Source organism: Haliotis rubra, unplaced genomic scaffold (genome assembly GCF_003918875.1).
Source record: "Haliotis rubra isolate DU_JTF1 unplaced genomic scaffold, ASM391887v1 Scf205, whole genome shotgun sequence".
Lineage (NCBI taxonomy): Eukaryota > Metazoa > Mollusca > Gastropoda > Lepetellida > Haliotidae > Haliotis > Haliotis rubra.
Window position 1 is genome coordinate 193,148 of NW_025766059.1, and position 18,029 is coordinate 211,176.

Here is an 18,029-nt window from a genome sequence, read left to right on the forward strand (position 1 = left end):
CTATCCTAGATTTGTTTATATTTTCATTGTCCCAGTTATTAGATCGATACTCATGTTGTTGATCACTGGATTGTCTGGTGCAGACTCGATTATTTACAGACCGCCGCCATATAGCTGGCATATTTCTGAGTGCGACGTAAAACTAAACTCACTCACTCACTCACTTACCCGTCCGTTGTTCCGTCACAACTGGTCGCAAGGATTCCAGCTAGACGTATACATGTAAACAGACACATGAACAGTACAGAATGTCAATGCTAAAGTATGTACGATCTTCAAAACAAACCCCAGATTCCTTTGGGTTTTAAAAAGCAAAACAGCGATGAAAATTGTATAAACAGATCACTATAAAATAGATGACACCATTTTATTTATGCTATACAAGGGCCCGGTAATATACAAAATAACGATGGCTCATCGGATATCCATTATATACACAGTGGGTGTAAGTTACTTTTCTAATATCAAGAACGACCTCAACAAAGTTCTAGTGACAACGGTACCCTCCTTCAGTCATCGGGATACACACTTGAAACTTCCTGCATGTGTGCCCCTGACATGCGCCTGCAAGAGCCTGAAATGTGAAATATGTATACATGTGAAAAAATAAAGAAAACTATGGAATCCTGAAAGGGACATTGTTGCGTTGTCGCCCTCTCAAAAACAAGTAAAATGAGGCAAATTTAATATGTCGCATTGTCGCGTTGTGGTGTTGTCGCCCTTTTCGATTACCGGTGCGCATGAAATGTCGCGTTGTCGCGTGTCGCGCTTTGTTAAAATATTTAGTATACTGTGTATAATAACGTATTGACTACAAACGCGACAATGCGACACTGCGTCTTGCTGCTAAAACACACTTGATTGGCTAAATACATTTAAAATATATGAAATAATTTTCAAAGCAACAATGAAAGATTTGCATTACGTTCAAGAAAAGAAGCCCCCATTGCCATTACGAGTACTACTTCATTTTTTTAACCGTACCACTGTAGGTAACAAAAGACCAGTGAAGTCTGAAATAGAGTAAAACATTTTCTGCGCATGCGTAGACTAATTGACTTTCTACACGACAAAGGGCGACAACGCGACAATGCAACATATTCACTATGTCGCGTTGTCGCGCATTTTTAGGCTTTTTTTCTACACATCTTAGATGGGGCGACAACACGATAATGTCCCTTCTAGGATTCCACAGAAAACTCCTTTGGCTTTTATGCAATTAAGAGGGGTTAATTCTGTAACCACCTTACTGAAAGAAATTCTTACAGCTGGTAATTGAGCCTGTAATTTATTATACTAGTCACTGATGCAGTTCCTGCAAAACAATAAACAAAAACAACAACACACAAAACGAAAACTTGCACTCACCCCTCACCCCAAAAACAAAAAACAGCAAAAACAAATAATGGTAATAAAAAGAAATAAGATAAAATAAGATAAAATAAACAAATAAAAAAATATAAAAGAAACACACACAAAAAATATATAGCAGTTGAATACATGTATATTAGAAACCCTTCCTGCATCCTGGGTTTCACTTAGACGCTTAAATTTCTTTTCTGTCTTGTATCATATCTCACACTTATAAGCCGAATATGGTGGTTAACCTTTATTCCCCGAAACAGATACAGTTGGGCTTAGAAAGCAGATAAGCGGTGAATGAATCAATAATCAGCGGAATTTAGTTATTGACACCAGGTGTTCGCGAAAAGTGTAAAAAGCTTTGTCCTACCGGCAGCACTCCCAGCCTCATGATGGTTTAAATACATTTGAAGCCCAGATATAATCAACACACAAGATGCCTCGGAGATGTAGAATGTACAATGCTCTGTAAATGTGTATCATATTCACTTGATGTAACTTTTATGTGTGGGATTTAACCTATTATACCCTGACAAAACATAGCTACAATATTACGCTTCTTCGTTCGATGTTGTTCAATCACGGCTTTAGAAATTAATGGATCTCCAAGTATTCCATCACAAAGGATAACTATTTCAAATCACTAACTATGAAGGATCTTTGTAATAATACCAGTTTTCATTTAGTTATTGCATTTCTGAAAGAAATAGATTTGTTAAATGATTTGTAAATAGATAAACATGTTATGATTGGAAGTTTAAATTAGTGACTCAGATTGTTAGTGACTGTATCCTCAAGGGTGTGTGTGTGTGTGTGTGTGTGTGTGTGTGTGTGTGTGTGTGTGTGTTAAAGTACTGTAAAATTATTTTCCTCCTGAGAGGGTACGTAAGTCCCAAAACATTCAAAGTAAATTAAAACTTTCCACTGTTTTAATCGTAGAATATGTGTATGACTATCTGTGTCTGAATTGGTAAAAGCTGAAGGGATGGTGTAAATCCAACTAGGGTCCATGCAGGAAGCAAATGTACAGTAAGTCCCCATGGTCCCTAGTATGGTGATCTACCTTCAGTTGTTGGCGATCTATAGCCCGTGTTTTATATTGTATTGTTTTCTTTAATTAAACTTTTTTTAAGATTTAATTTTTAGATTTTTCTAGTTTTAAATTTATATCTGTAATCTAGTTGGTTTATTGTCCTTCATTGACAGGTGTTTATAATTTACTTTTAATCATTTATAAAACTAATATAACTTGATTTAGTCACGATATGGCTGAAATATTGCCGATGTGACTCACTAACTCACTCACTAATGGATCTATAAAACAATCGGAGAGAAAGCTGCCTTCTTCAGAGCATGCTCGATAGCTTTAAATATTCCTCTAGACTCTGCAAGGTAGCTTAACATTTAGTATGTATTAAAGAATTCAGTTTGTTGGAAGTTAACTGTGACGTAATTGAGAGACCATCTATGGTTTATGTAAATCTATTCTAAATTTCTAATTATTGTGTACGGAACATTTCCTTAAAGTACGGCTTGTCATGACGGCCCTATTAAAAAGGCTAGCGTTAATCACTGGATTATCTCATACAGAGCTGATCATTTAAGAAACAAACAAATGCTGATGAATTATAATTTCGTAAAAAAACCCACTCAGGCTTGTTGTAGACTGTCAGCTATCCGATCTCAATTTAATAAATCTTTAAAGTATACATTGGTATATGTTTGTCAACGAGCATTAGTGCAATCAGTTTATCTGGGAATCTAGATTTCGATTTCAAGTGAGAAGCTTAAAACCTGCTCTTTGTTACAAGTCGGCTCGTATGAGGGTGAGGTGTTACTCAAGCGTAAAAGGTGTAAGTTTGACACAGGCGTTTACCACTTTGGTCAAACCCACGACAAACATAGAAACACATTCAGATCGAATTAGCATTGAAACGAACAATTACAGGTTTCTCGTATTTGTCATAAGGGAAGTTACTCTGCATGGCTCTGCTCAGCCATAGGTGACTTGGATACCAAGGACTGGGTTACCAGGATGGAAGGAAAATCAATTTACTTTCAAGATTGACAGAATATAGTGGAAGTGAATTTGCTGGGGTTAATTCGAGTTCTAACAAGGCTGGCACTTGTCTGAATCTCATTGTCGGAATAGGCGAGACCGCTCAAAACACCTAGTGGTCATTGTAATATTACCAGTCATCCGATTGCTCACAGACTTGCCCAAAAGTTGAAAGGTTCGTGAATCACACCTCGCAGCGTTATGTCCAAGCTATGTCAGGGAAAACATGTCTCTAAAGGCACTACTTGTGAGATTTAGAAAGAAATTGTTTTCTTATTTATTTCTACGTTCAGCAGTACAGAACTTGAATCGCCCGCCTGTCACAATGTAGTTATCGGGATGATTGTCTATCAGCAATGTCGCTACATACATATTACATAATATGGTCTGTGTTGTTTTGTGGAGAGGTAGTCTCGGGTCTATCTGATTCGTGTCCTCCCATTTGTGAGAACTCCCAGTTGTGAGACACATTAATTAATGGTTCAGTGCACATAGGTGTTGCTTCCACATCCCTACAATGAAAGTGGGATCAGCCCGATTGTTGAAGAGTACCCACAAGGGGCATAGTTCATTAACACAGAAGACATTGTTCGATAGATACAGGAATAATGAAATAGATTATCCAAGATCCACCTGTTTGTCTTGTCTGGATTTCATTTACTGGCCAAAGTCACACAACTGGAATATTGATGAGCAGCTGCTTAGTGGCCATTTTATGAATTGCAAACCGGTTTTATGAAAAAGATAGTCTTCCACGAGCAAGGGAGGTAACTGCGACAGTATGCAGCGCCGATACAAAATATGTACCAAATTACATCTGCAAATATATATTTTCTTAACCCATGTAGAACGAACACAGTTGATTGCATTTACAATTCGAATGGTTCATCCTTGTGGTTGCAAATGTAATTTTAAAGAGATGGAAAGTAACACCCACGTCCAGGGGTGGAAAGAACTTTAAAATTGCTAGTATACTCCGGTACAGTGGCACATGTAAAATCACTTGCCCTGATAATTTTTCCACTACATCTGCCGATACTAGGACGTCATGGAATTGGTTATTTTCACCCCTGACGTCAATAGTACAATTCGCCCCAAATAGAGCAAATGTATTTTTTCGCAACAACGCAAAGAATAATCGAGACGTATAAGAGGTACTCGTTTATGCACTACCATTCAACTATGGTAAAATAAAGAAAATACACAACCTACTGTGTGGACACGCAACAATATGGCGTGCTTGGGATGAGAAACATACTGCCTTGTCAACTGGTGATATATAGAGAATCTCACCCTCGTGTCTACTGATATCAATTATATCAACATGAGTTGATAAAGTTACAAACATCCGAAGCTTGCCGAGGATATTTTTACCTTTATCAACGAGTGTTGATATAATTGATATCTGTAGACACGAGGGTGAGATTCTATTGATCATCAAAAATCATTCTTCATTAGTTTTCAATGAAAAAATGTATCTCTCAACACTGTACTACCATTAGACTTGCAGTGCAGCGATGTCAATAAATTGTCATAGCATTGTGACGTCATCAGGTTATATCATTATCAGGGCATTGTACAAAATCTACTGTCAAAACGATATCTCCTAGGAGATATCATATGATCTCACACAAGCGATATCTCCTGTGGGACACAGTTTTGGCTGATAAATTCCACATGCTAAAGGTCTGCCATAATGTGATCGAAAAGAGTAGTCAAAGGTTAATAAATACATTTTGTTAATTATAGTTAAAACAGTTATTGTTACATTTTTTAAACACGTAAATCTGAGTGGGTAATTAATTTCTCTTTAAACTGGTCGCGAAGTTACATTACACAAAGTGTTTATTTTTTAAAGACATTTACCTGAGTAGGTTAATTGATTATCTTTTAAAGTTTTCATTAAGTTACCACCACAAGATTCAGGGTTAATCCATTCTATCAGATAGGGTAGTACGGGGTGTTTTCTTTGTTAATTACCTACTCCACTGTCTCACAACTGGAGTCTCACAATTGGGAGTTCTCACAAATGGGAGTAGACCAACTGATTAGTTACCTTTCCCAGGCGATGATGTCTTGTTGGATAACGACTTGTTGGATAATGGGTAATACCATTTGGACTGAAAACTATTCATGAACTTGATGCTGGCAGATATTCCATGAGTGATGGCTTTTCTAAATGATATGGTAATCTGATCCAAAGCCTTGCATGGCCTCTTGACAGACTCGAGGACAGTATTTACCACGTACCAGCAGTAAAACCTCACTATCAATCTGGACCCGCGTAAATTCGCTCAGGTCACAGGTGACGTAACTACTTCACCTGGTAAGCCCGGAATTCGTAGTTGCCCCTCCAGTCAACATCTAACGTGACGTTCACATGGACGTCGGAATGCGAGTATGCTTACTGGAGACGATACTATACCGCTCCCGACTTTCAGTTTGTGCATTCCTACTCCAAGAACATCTACCCATGAAGATCCGGATTAGATTTGGACTTCAGCAACGGGATCGGGCGGTATCTTGATTGCGTATCTCGATGCCCATGATGCCAGTCACACGATTATCTAGTCCAGATTCGATTGTTTACAGATCGCCGTCAGATAGCTGGAATATTGCTGAGTGCGACAGTCAAGAAGATAGGATGGTCTTGATCACCCAGTGAACAGCTTCAAAAGGAGGTTCAGACAACAACTGAAACATTCGACTGTGGACAAGGAGAAGACTTAATCTATCAGTGGGTTTTCTTCATTTAGGACTGTTTGTGCTACCATTAAGACAATGCCACCACAAAACAGATAATCAATAGGGCTGGATATTGCCCTGATTCTCATATTTCGATTTATTGCAATAATTAAAGAGACATTGCAATATATGATATATTGACTGAGCGCACATCATATATTCATAATAGCTCATAATCATCTTCTTAGTTGCTGTCACACCATACTTTCAGGCTCCCCGTCCCCATTGTGTATGGCTGTATGCCAATGGTTCACAGATAAATAAAATGATATTGAGCCTTAATGTGGAATGTTTAATTGAAGTATAGCAACAAAAGTTTGCCAAAATAATAGGGGTGAGTATTGCAGAGAATTTTCATATTGCGATATACTGCGATGCGAAAGCATATATTGCGATTGGTATATTGCAAAATATTGCAAAAAGTCTTTTTAGCAAAAACCTACTTATAATCGAGTTAATGCTTGATTTATAAACCAAACGCACAACAAAATTGCTATGCTTGATTAAGCTTAAATAAAATCGTCCCGCTTGAGCATTTCACTTTAGCATTGCATATTTTACATACCGCGTTACTGTTATCAATAGTTACATCTACCGTGAACTTTTTAACCCAAAATGCTGCCATACTGAAACCTTTGCCCTATTATTTGGCACTACAATAAATTGTTCGTTGTTGAGGTCGCCATTTTACAACAACGCATGACTTCCGGTGTGAAAAACGGAAATATCCGAAGATGTCCGAGTGAACGAAGTTTTCCGAATGCATGACAAAATACCGGTTTTCGATCAGCGTATCGCAATACGTATCGTTTTCATGTGTGAACCGGTAAATACCGGTAAACCGGTTATATTGCGCAGCCCTAGAAAATAATGATAGAGGTAATGGTATTACAGGATCTTCATGGTCGGTGTTGTTTGCTTCAACACAATGCACTTCAATGCAGTATGTAATTATTGTTACTGTATGTCAGTGGTTCTTTCAGATTCAACTCCAATATAAACATATGTTAGCATGAACTATTGCAAAATGAAACAAAAACATGATTTAGGTTACCTACTTGAGCTTAAAATCCCATGTGACCTCCAATAATTAAGATCCTCATTATACAGTCCTACAAAATATATAAGACTTAGGCCTTTATGTTCAATTGATAACATATGTCCCAGTATGAAACAAACAAAAATGACAAAATAATGTGAATTGTGAAATGGTCACTCAGAGCCAGACTGCTGCCAGAGGCTCTACTAATGAGTCCAAATACAATTGGTCCATTTCAGGCCACTTAATTCCTCTAAAATGTCACGTATGAAACCATTCAAACCCACAAAACTAAAACATTTGGTAGAATATTTTGCACTTTTGGAGTCACATATAAAAATACTTCCACTTGTAAAATGTTGCATAAAACCAACAGAAATAAAATATATAAATAGCACTTGTAGAGCACATTTTGTTGCTATGGAAATCAAGGGCAGATAATTCAAAGGGAGCTAACAGTGGATGACCCAATTTATTGCAGAATCTGAACCATATCGCAATATTCGTATTGCGAAATACTGTATCGGTATATACCGGTTTATCGGTAGTATTGCTCAGCCCTAGTTAACTGGACAGCACCTCCGACTTACTTTCAAACATATAGTTGCAAATTCATCTATTACACCAGTCTTCTTAAGTGTTCAACAAACATTTCCAGAAAATGGTTACTTGTTACAAAGAGTAGCAGAAATGAATAATTGTTAACAACAGTTCTCAGTATACTTTCTTTTCCCCTAACTCTACTTAGACTACCTTTGAGAGCAATGTTTACCTGAGTATATATGTAATGCTCTCTTTGTGTTTAGGTCGGATCAGTTCTATATTAGATCTGACAAGTTACTATCAGTGCTGTAAATTGGGTATAATGGTATGTTAATGCTTGAGATTGGACTTTATTGCCTAGTGTCAGTATATCCTTTCTATATAACCATCTGCTGGTGTATAGATGTATCCACATCCGCTCTTTTAACAACTTTTGATAACGACAAGTCGGCTCCTCTGGGTAGGGCATCACTCAAGCTCAGTGGCAGTAATATTCTTACCGCACAACAAAATAAATCTTGGAAACATTTCATTAGATTTAGATCTGACCTCTTACTGCTGAAATAGAGGAAGGAAGGTGCTTATACATTGATCTATGGTTACAGGATGTCCAATCTAATCTAATATAATAAGAATATTTTTTTATGCATTAATATTGTTAAACTGAACGAATTTTGAGACCCTCCCTAACGCAGACAGCATTTTTTTTATGTAACGACAAATCAATTCTGAGTAAGGTGTGCTCACTGTTCTACTCTGGGTGCGGGAACTGACATTCCAATACACCAGTTGGATATTTTTGTCACATGTAATGGGAAAAAGAGATGTCTTACAGTTATAAAAAAATACTGAACCAAGGCGTTGGTCACAGGTAAAGTTGAAGTGGAAATCCATACATATCTGTTTTCATCGATTCTTCATCTCTCAAATAGAATGCCTTTTAAAGATGCCATATGTGTTGTCAAATGTATGATATTTCGCACTTTAACTTCAATCTAGTTATTACTGTCATACAATAAGTCACTCGCTACATCAAACAGTGAAATGTTTGGGTGAAAATACCTTCATATCGATAAATCTCGCCTCTTTGTAAACGACAGACAAACTAAGTGGCTCATTTATTATGAAAAGACACCATTAAGATGGAACTAAATACTGAAATGAATTCTGGAAATGTTCAGCTGATAATAATGCTACAACGGCCATAATGGATTCTCAGCCCTAGGAATCATCATGGACACTATGCTCAAGTGGGTTCGTTAAACGTTCATCAGAGGGCGAATTTTGTTCAACGCTGCATTAATAACATCCCTTGATAAATAGTCACGTGGTTAATTGTGTCACAACCGGTATCATCACTTTATCACAAGTAGGGAATCGAACTCTGGCAACAGGTCTATTCGGCGTGATTGAGTTTAGCAAGCGAACGCGTTAACCACTGGGCTACCAGAAACCGCCCTTGTACGACTAGGAATCGAACACCTGGTTACACGTGCTGGTTTACCACTGGGGCCTACCGCCCCTTACGACTATAAACATATGGTGATATAGTTTGGCAAATTGTGATCGCTTGTTTAGATTGTCTTGGTAAATTAAAACGTTATCTGACTGGCTCTCATCGACTGTTATCGTCGTCGCGGATTTGGTAACCACGGTTCGGACAAGACAATCAACGTGTTGCACGATATAATCAATGTATGTACTAGAATTTTTACTTAACTAAATGCTAATATATATAAGCGTCAAAAGCCTTTCCACATACATAACAAATTGCTGCTGAAAACACAGACACTTGTACATTTCCAACTACAGCGTGATTTATGTGTTTATGAATCGCTATCAAATAGTATGACACCATGAAGAGGTAAGCGTATCCTGCCCTATCGATGGCACTCGTCATAAACATTTGCAGAGGTTAGTTAATTATTCATCCGAAAAAGTCGGAAACGTATGGTACAAGTCAAAATAGGGAATGGCATGAACATTTCCTCCACGTATCTATCAATAACAATTTTTCTAAGGTTTACTTCGGCCTCATGTTGCATTCTTTATTCGAACAACTTCTGATCAAGGGTCGTATGACACTTGAGTATTGTCCCCACTATTACATTGTTTACCACTCTGGAAAAGACATTGCGTAAACATATATTACCAGCTGTGTGTGATACAAATACAGTCTGTGACATTTTTCCTTGTTTCGCAATATTTCAAATTCTGACTTTGAATTCACTCTTAATTTATACAACCGTTTCTCTCTAAGAGCATGTTTGGCTTTGTAACCGTTAGCATGTTGGACTATGATATGCTGGAAGGGACATTGTCGCGTTGTCACCCTCTGAACAACAAGCAAAATGAGGCGACAAAGCGACAATGCTTTTTTAGTTTTTAGGCTTTTTGTACACCTCTTAGATGATGCGACAACGCCACATATTTTGATCTTGAAAATTGTCGCTATGTCGCATTTTGTCGCCCTTTGGAGGAATAGAAAAATATCATTCAAAATGCGACATCGCGACAATGCGACAATTGCCGAAATGTCGCGTTGTCGCTTTGTCGCGCTTTGGTTAATTTTGCCACATTTTGCTTGTTTTTGAGAGGGCGACAATGAGACAACGCGACAATGTCCCTTCCAGGATTCCACATTGGACAGATGAAACTGAACATTGCTTTGTCTTTTTATGATGTCATATTTGTCCAAATCATTACATTGTGTGGTGTTCATGTCCGAAATCAAAAATATTTGCGGCAGGTAGATACGGTACATTTTATATTGTACATTTATTTTTTTTTTATAATTGTTTTAGTTAATTTGTTTTAGTAGTGTCTTGTAAGCCAATGTTATGGCTGGGTGATATGTGTAATCGAGCCATTTGAAATAATGTTTTACCTGTAACATATCATGTGACACTTTAATAAAATATTTCTGTCTGTCTGTCATGAACATCGATCTGCGCAATAGGGACACGATGACATGTCTCAACCAGGCCATCGAGAGCCTGAACACCCGATCCCTTGGCCTTTTACGATAAACATGGTTTGCTGCAGATCGATTCTAACCCGGATCTCCACTTTTGTCACGTCTAAAATTCAGTATCATTATAATTGTTGCCAGTCTTCAATACTACTTTGTGTCTATTGGTTTCGACTTAAACCGACTTCAACATTAAATAGTGTATAAAATACCTACCCATGCTGCTTTAACAAGAACTGATACATATATTTGATCAATAATCCCTGGGTGTATACTCCTTACACACAAAACTCCATTCATATGACTATTATACAAAAGACTAAGAACAATTCTTTATCGTTATTAGATCTCTGCCTATTTCAAGTTATAATGTTATAACTATTATAAAACGAGAGTCTTGTAAATGTTGCTTCTGTACAAAGCATGCAAGCCATATATGTCAACATATTGTATGTAATATAGGCCTGTGACCTCAAGCCACTAACTAAACCTCTGTCTGCCTGACCGTCGTATTAAATGACAAAAGGTATATGTACCTACCTGTGGGAGATGCTTCACATAGACTGTTTTAGTCATACAGTTGTTTATAATATTGTATGAAGACCTGTTGCCGGGAGTCACATCCAGTATACATTTATAATTGAGTCCATTGTAACCCGTTTCGGGGGAGAACGATGAAGTGAACAGCTTACATTCCTTCTGCTTCATGCATTTCACAGCACAGTGGAGGTGACTCTTGGTGCTTCTCTTAGCGCTCGTGTCAGCAAACATGGACAGAACCTCAAGCGCATCGCCTTGAACACCACAAGGCGATAGAGCATAAACCATGAACAGGATAAGTACGTATGGCATTGTCTGAAATCTAATGCTGACAGCTGCTCACTTGAGCTTTTGGACTGCGGACGTCAATATTTTATGTTTATGCTCTGGCACACAAACACGAGTGCCCACATGATTGATGGAGTGAAATTACGCACCAGTTTCATATGTCTTTAGATTGTGTCATTAAAGGTACGCCGCACAAAAGAAGTTAGGGATCACTGTAGTGAAGTCTGAGCACACAATATGAAAAAAGCACACCAATATCCAAACAAATATCAATGCTCTCAATTGTTTATGTGATCAGTATATGTGAACTTCATGGAATAGGTTTAATAAAAAGCATATATGAAGGGGTTTGTTTTATAATTCATTTGTCATCCCCGTTTGTTTCCTATATTCCTGGGCGGTGGGGTAGCCTAGTGGTTAAAGCGTTCGCTCGTCACGCCGAAGATCCGGGTTCGAATCCCCACATGGGTAAAATGTGTGAAGCCCATTTCTGGTGTCCCCCGCCGTGATGTTGCTGGAATATTGCTAAAAGCGGCGTAAAACCAAACTCAATCAGTCAGTCAGTCCTATATTCCTATTTCGGTAAGTGGTATTATTTTTAATACACGATGTGAAATTAAATGCATTTAAGTGAAGCTGAAATGAGGTTACGATATGTTTCGTTTGTTTCCACTCACAAATCATATTGGATTTTAAGGTACCCCATTCTATTCTATTAGATAATTAATGAGTTTTTCTCCCCCAAAACAATTCATGAAACTGCATGACCAGACTTCAAACGTTTGAACATTTTTTGTGTAAAATATTTTAATGAATGAATAAATTTCATTTAACTCCTCTTTTGTGTGTTTGTTGTTTAACGCCACATACAACAACATTACAGCTATATGGCGGCGGTCTGTAAATAATCGAGTGTGGACCAGACAATCCAGTGATCAACATCATGGGCATCAATGTACGTACCTGGGATACGTTGACATGTGTCAACCACGATGCGAGCGTGACAACCCGATCCCTTTAGTTGCCTCTTACGACAAGCATGGGTTGCTGAAGACCAATTCTTACCCGGATCTTCATGGGTAACCCCTCGTTTGAAATGAATGTCTTTTATATGACAGGTTGTATGTATGTTCAGTTTGGAAGGACAGACAAACTTGTCGTTAATTCAGACGTCCATAAACATCGCTTATATGGGGTTCGAACTCAATCATCAGAGCATCCTGTTAGGGCTAATGGCACAAATATCAAAAAGAAGTTGATGTGAACTCCAAAGTGTATATTCCATGGTGTGAGTTTCTAACATGCAACATAAAACGCAGTAAATTTAGTGTGTGGTTCATCTGCACATATCAAGCGTCTGCATGTCTGCAGATCCGGGTTAGAACTGATCTTCAGTAACCAATGATTGTCGTAAGAGGCGACTAACGGGATCGAGTGGTCAGGCTCGCTGACTGGGTTGACACATGTCACGTATCCCAATTGCGCAGATTGACGTTCATGCTGTTGATCCCCGGATTGTCTAGTCCAGATCCGGTTATTTACAGAAATGGGTTGCTGAAGATCAATTCTTGCCCGGATCTTCACGAGTTTTATACAAAGTAATCGATAAGACTTCATCTTTATCATAAAACATTATCAATGGTGAGCGGCATGTGCACTCGGATCATATAGCAAAGATAGCAAACATAATTCTGTTTCATGTATCACACATAAATTGTCTTGTTTCTTCACATTCTAAATGTTTAACACTATTAGGACTGGATATTGCTCTGATTTTCATATTGCGATATATTGTAATAATTTAAGAGATACTGCAATACATATTGTGATATATTGACTAGAAAGTTTGTGCCCAAGTGCTTACATCATAAATTCATAATAGCTCTATGTGTGCGACATCATATATTTAGTTGCTGTTACACCATACTTTCAGGCTCCCCGTCTCCATTGCGTATGGCTGTATGCCAATGGTTTACAGATTAATATGATGATATAGAGGCTCAACGTGGAATGTTTGATTGAAGCATTACAGCAAAGGTTTGAGAATATAATGATACAGAGGCTAAACGTGGAATTTTTGATTGAAGCATTACAACAAAGGTTTGAGAATACAATGATAAACGTAACTGTATAACATGATTTTCAGTGTTGTTTGCGTGTAATTAATGTTTCTGTATGTCAGTGATTCATTGAGATACAACGCCAATATAAACATGATTTTCAGTGTTGTTTGCTTCAACAGAATGCACTTCAGTTCAGCGTGTAATTATTGTTTCTGTATGTCAGTGATTCATTGAGACACAACGCCAATATAAACATGATTTTCAGTGTTGTTTGCTTCAACAGAATGACTTCAATGCAGCGTGTAATTATTGTTTCTGTATGTCAGTGATTCATTGAGACACAACGACAGTATAAACATGATTGTCAGTGTTGTTTGCTTCAACAGAATGACTTCAATGCAGCGTGTAATTATTGTTTCTGTATGTCAGTGATTCATTGAGATACAACGCCAATATAAACATGTGTTAACATGAACTATTGCAAAATGAACAAAAACATGATTTAGTTTAAATTGATATCATATGTACCATAATGAATCAAACGAAAATAACAAAATATTGTAAGTTGTAAAATGGTCACAAAGAGCCAGAGACTCTACTGTAAGTCCAAATAAAAAATGGTCCATTTAAGGCAACTTAATTCCTCCAAATGAAACAATTCAAAATCACAAAACGTAAAGCATTTGGTAGAATATTTGGTTCTTTTGGAGCCACTTGTAATGACACTTCCACTTGCAAAATTATGCATGAAACCAACAAATATAAAAGTGTATTTGGCACTTTTAGAACACATTGTTTTTGCCATGGAAATCGAGGGCAGATAATTCAAAGAAGCTAATAGTGGATGACCCAATATTTTGCAGAATCTGAACCATATCGCGATAATCGTATTGTCAGATACCTTACCGGTATATACCGGTTTACCGATAATATTGCACAGCCCTAAACACTATACTAGGGATATTTATCTATATTTTGAGTACATATTTGTTCATTATTTTGCAAAACAATCCGTTTTAGTCATTTATTTTACAAGAAATTGAGATGAACAATCTCATTTCCGTTTAATCGCTTGGCGTGTACAAACCGTTTATCGTATGTCAGTGTTGGTTAAATATAATCATCGTTAAACGTTTATGGGTTATTACGTAACTAACGGTTTATATAAATGTAATGTAATTACTAAGACCTGTACAATTATTAGTACTGGCTAAGATGATTGATAATCGGATGTAACGTCGATAGAAAAAAATTGTAAATAATTATCAATATGTATCGGGATGCCAGTGAGGGACTGGAGTATAGGGCATTACCATCTACTGTATGCACAGCATCATCAGCGATCAAATCATGCTTCTTTGCATTAGTCTCCAGGTAGTGCAGCAGTTTGGCTTTGTCGGTTTTCACTGGATAGCCATCATCTGTTGCTAAGGCCCATGGAACAGGTGATAATGGGAATGAAGATGTCTTTTTCGACATCAGTGTCATGTTGCTCACACCAAGAGAACCAACTGAGCAAATACATTTCTCTCAACTTTCATTTGGATGAGTCGACTTCAAGGAAAGAAAGTCTTCTCTATGAAAGGTGAAGAGTGTTTTACTTAATGGTTGATGACCACAGATGACGAATCAGTATCTGTCACTCTAGAGGATGTTTTGTGAATGCTTTCTTCCAGGAAGAAGCGGAAACTAGGATCATTCTTCACGTTTGGCATGTAGATGCTCAGCATCCTTCTGCTGCACAAGTTGTGATATGATCAGATGATACAGATGTGTTGATTCTGCTTCTGAAGGTTGTTCAAAAGGTGAAAACTTCTCTTCTATTTGACAAAGGCACTGGTGACAAACGAAGACTTCTTGATGTACAAAGTATCATCAGTCTGAAAGGGTCCACTCTGTGCAATGTCCAGCCAGCCCTTCATGCATTTACAGGATGTGATACCACCAGTGCCTTTGTCAGACGTGGCAGAGTTCTCCCCATTGAGCTTCTCGAGCCTCACCCTGAATTTGGGAATGCTTTTTCCATGATAGGACTTTCTGATGAGATAGCTACTGACATGTTGAGGTCTTTGGATTCCTTTGTCTGTCTTATGTATGGTCAAATCACACACAATGTAAATGAGCTACCAAATCTTCATGAAGAAGTTAAAACCCAAGGGAGGACAGACTATGACAAGCTATGATGATGTAGACATGAGGCTCCTTCCATCTTGCAGAGACTCCCTACACATGCACTTGCAGCATGCGATCACCAGGCCTTGATCTTGGTCAAGCTGACAAGAATCCCCCTAGTGTTGCTCACCCTGTGGGCTATGGGTGGCCGAAAGGGGGAGTAAATGCTCTGAAATGTCAATGGACCATAGGCAACATCCTTCAACGAGGGTTGACTGACATAATATCCAGCAAGAACTTAGATTTGAGTAGAACGGAGGATTCAGACGAAGCTGATATAGAGAGTCTTGTGGACACAATCTATGATGATTCGGCTTAAAGGTACATAAATATAAGTATGGGTAACTCAATGTTATAAAAAGCCAAAGTGAGATTAAGCCACCATGCTTTAAGTATAGCTGTAACATTAATTTTGATCATTTTAGAGCAATTGAATAAATAATACGTTTTTAACCAACTGCCAACTAGACAGTGTAGAAAAACAGCATTCAAATTTGATTTCCCCCTTAGACACAATGCATTTTTCAAATTTAAAGTCTTCCTGTGCCTCTAACTAAATAATAAATGTTAGATATTTTCATTGTTCCTGATAAAGGGCAGTTATAAGGATGTATTTTGTGAAAAAAAGAAAAACATATTTTCCCAAATCTTTACCCCTGCCCCAGAATGACTTCAATGCAGCGTGTAATTATTGAATCTGTATGTCAGTGATTCATTGAGATACAACGCCAATATAAACATGTGTTAACATGGACTATTGCAAAATGAACAAAAACATGATTTAGTTTAAATTGATATCATATGTACCTTTATGAATCAAACGAAAATAACAAAATATTGTAAGTTGTGAAAATGGTCACTCAGAGCCAGAGACTCTACTGTAAGTCCCAATATAAAATGGTCCATTTAAGGCAACTTAATTCCTCCAAACGAAACAATTCAAAATCACAAAACGTAAAGCATTTGGTATAATATTTGGTTCTTTTGGAGCCACTTGTAATGACTCTTCCACTTGCAAAATTATACATGAAACCAACAGATATAAAAGTGTATTTGGCACTTTTAGAGCACATTGTTTTTGCCATGGAAATCAAGGGCAGATAATTCAAAGAAGCTAATAGTGGATGACCCAATATTTTGCAGAATCTGGACCATATCGCGATAACCGTATCGTCAGATACCTTACCGGTATATACCGGTTTACCGATAATATTGCACAGCCCTAAACACTATACTGGGGATATTTATCTATATTTTGAGTACATATTTGTTCATTATTTTGCAAAACAATCCGTTTTAGTCATTTACTGTTTTGCAAGAAATTGAGATGAACAATCTCATTTCCGTATAATCGCTTGGCGTGTATAAACCGCTTTTCGTATATCCGTGTTGGTAAATATAATCATTGTTAAACGTTTATGGGTTATTACGTAACTAACGGTTTATATAAATGTAATGTAATTAGTAAGACCTGTACAATTATTAGTACTTGCTAAGATGATTGATAATCGGATGTAACGTCGATAGAAAAAAAAGTAAATAATAATAATAATAATTACCTTTTGGAAAAAAAACTTGGAAACAGAAACAAATGTAATATGTGGTGATTTCAATCTGGTTCAAGATCAAAACCTAGACACCTTCAACTATCTGCACATAAATAATCCTAAATCAAAGGAAGCAGTACTTGAGATGGTTGATGAACTCAGTTTATATCAGTTGAATTGTGTATTTGTCAGTACACCATTCATCAAAGATCAGTTGTATCAATTGCCTTTTGTGCTTGGGATTGACCATAAACGATTTCCAGTCAGATGGGGTTTTATAATTTGGGCCCTGAACCAAATATGAGCTGTTCATCTTCTGTCTCTCTCTAATCACTTGATGGAGTCTTTTGTTATGAATCTGTGACAAACTCCACTCTTTCCTAATGTGGAAGCATCACAGAAACCTTCTCAACTAGCTTCTCAAATGTATCGGGGATGCCAGTGAGGGACTGGAGTATAGGGCATTACCATCTACTGTATGCACAGCATCATCAGCGATCAAATCATGCTTCTTTGCATTAGTCTCCAGGTAGTGCAGCAGTTTGGCTTTGTCGGTTTTCACTGGATAGCCATCATCTGTTGCTAAGGCCCATGGAACAGGTGATAATGGGAATGAAGATGTCTTTTCGACATCAGTGTCATGTTGCTCACTCAAGAGAACCAACTGAGCAAATACATTTCTCTCAACTTTCATTTGGAT

At 37.5% G+C, this 18,029-nt stretch overlaps 1 protein-coding gene across 1 annotated transcript; it reads right to left on the reverse strand.

Moving 5' to 3' along the window:
* Window positions 1-353: 353 nt before the first annotated feature.
* LOC124276027 lies at window positions 354-11,617 on the reverse strand. The gene is made up of 2 exons (XM_046711669.1): window positions 11,260-11,617; window positions 354-574 (listed from the first exon to the last, which is right to left on the reverse strand). The coding sequence occupies exons 1-2, from the start codon at window positions 11,569-11,571 to the stop codon at window positions 488-490; spliced, it is 399 nt and encodes a 132-aa protein (XP_046567625.1). The 5' UTR covers window positions 11,572-11,617; the 3' UTR covers window positions 354-487.
* Between the last annotated feature and the right edge of the window lie 6,412 nt (window positions 11,618-18,029).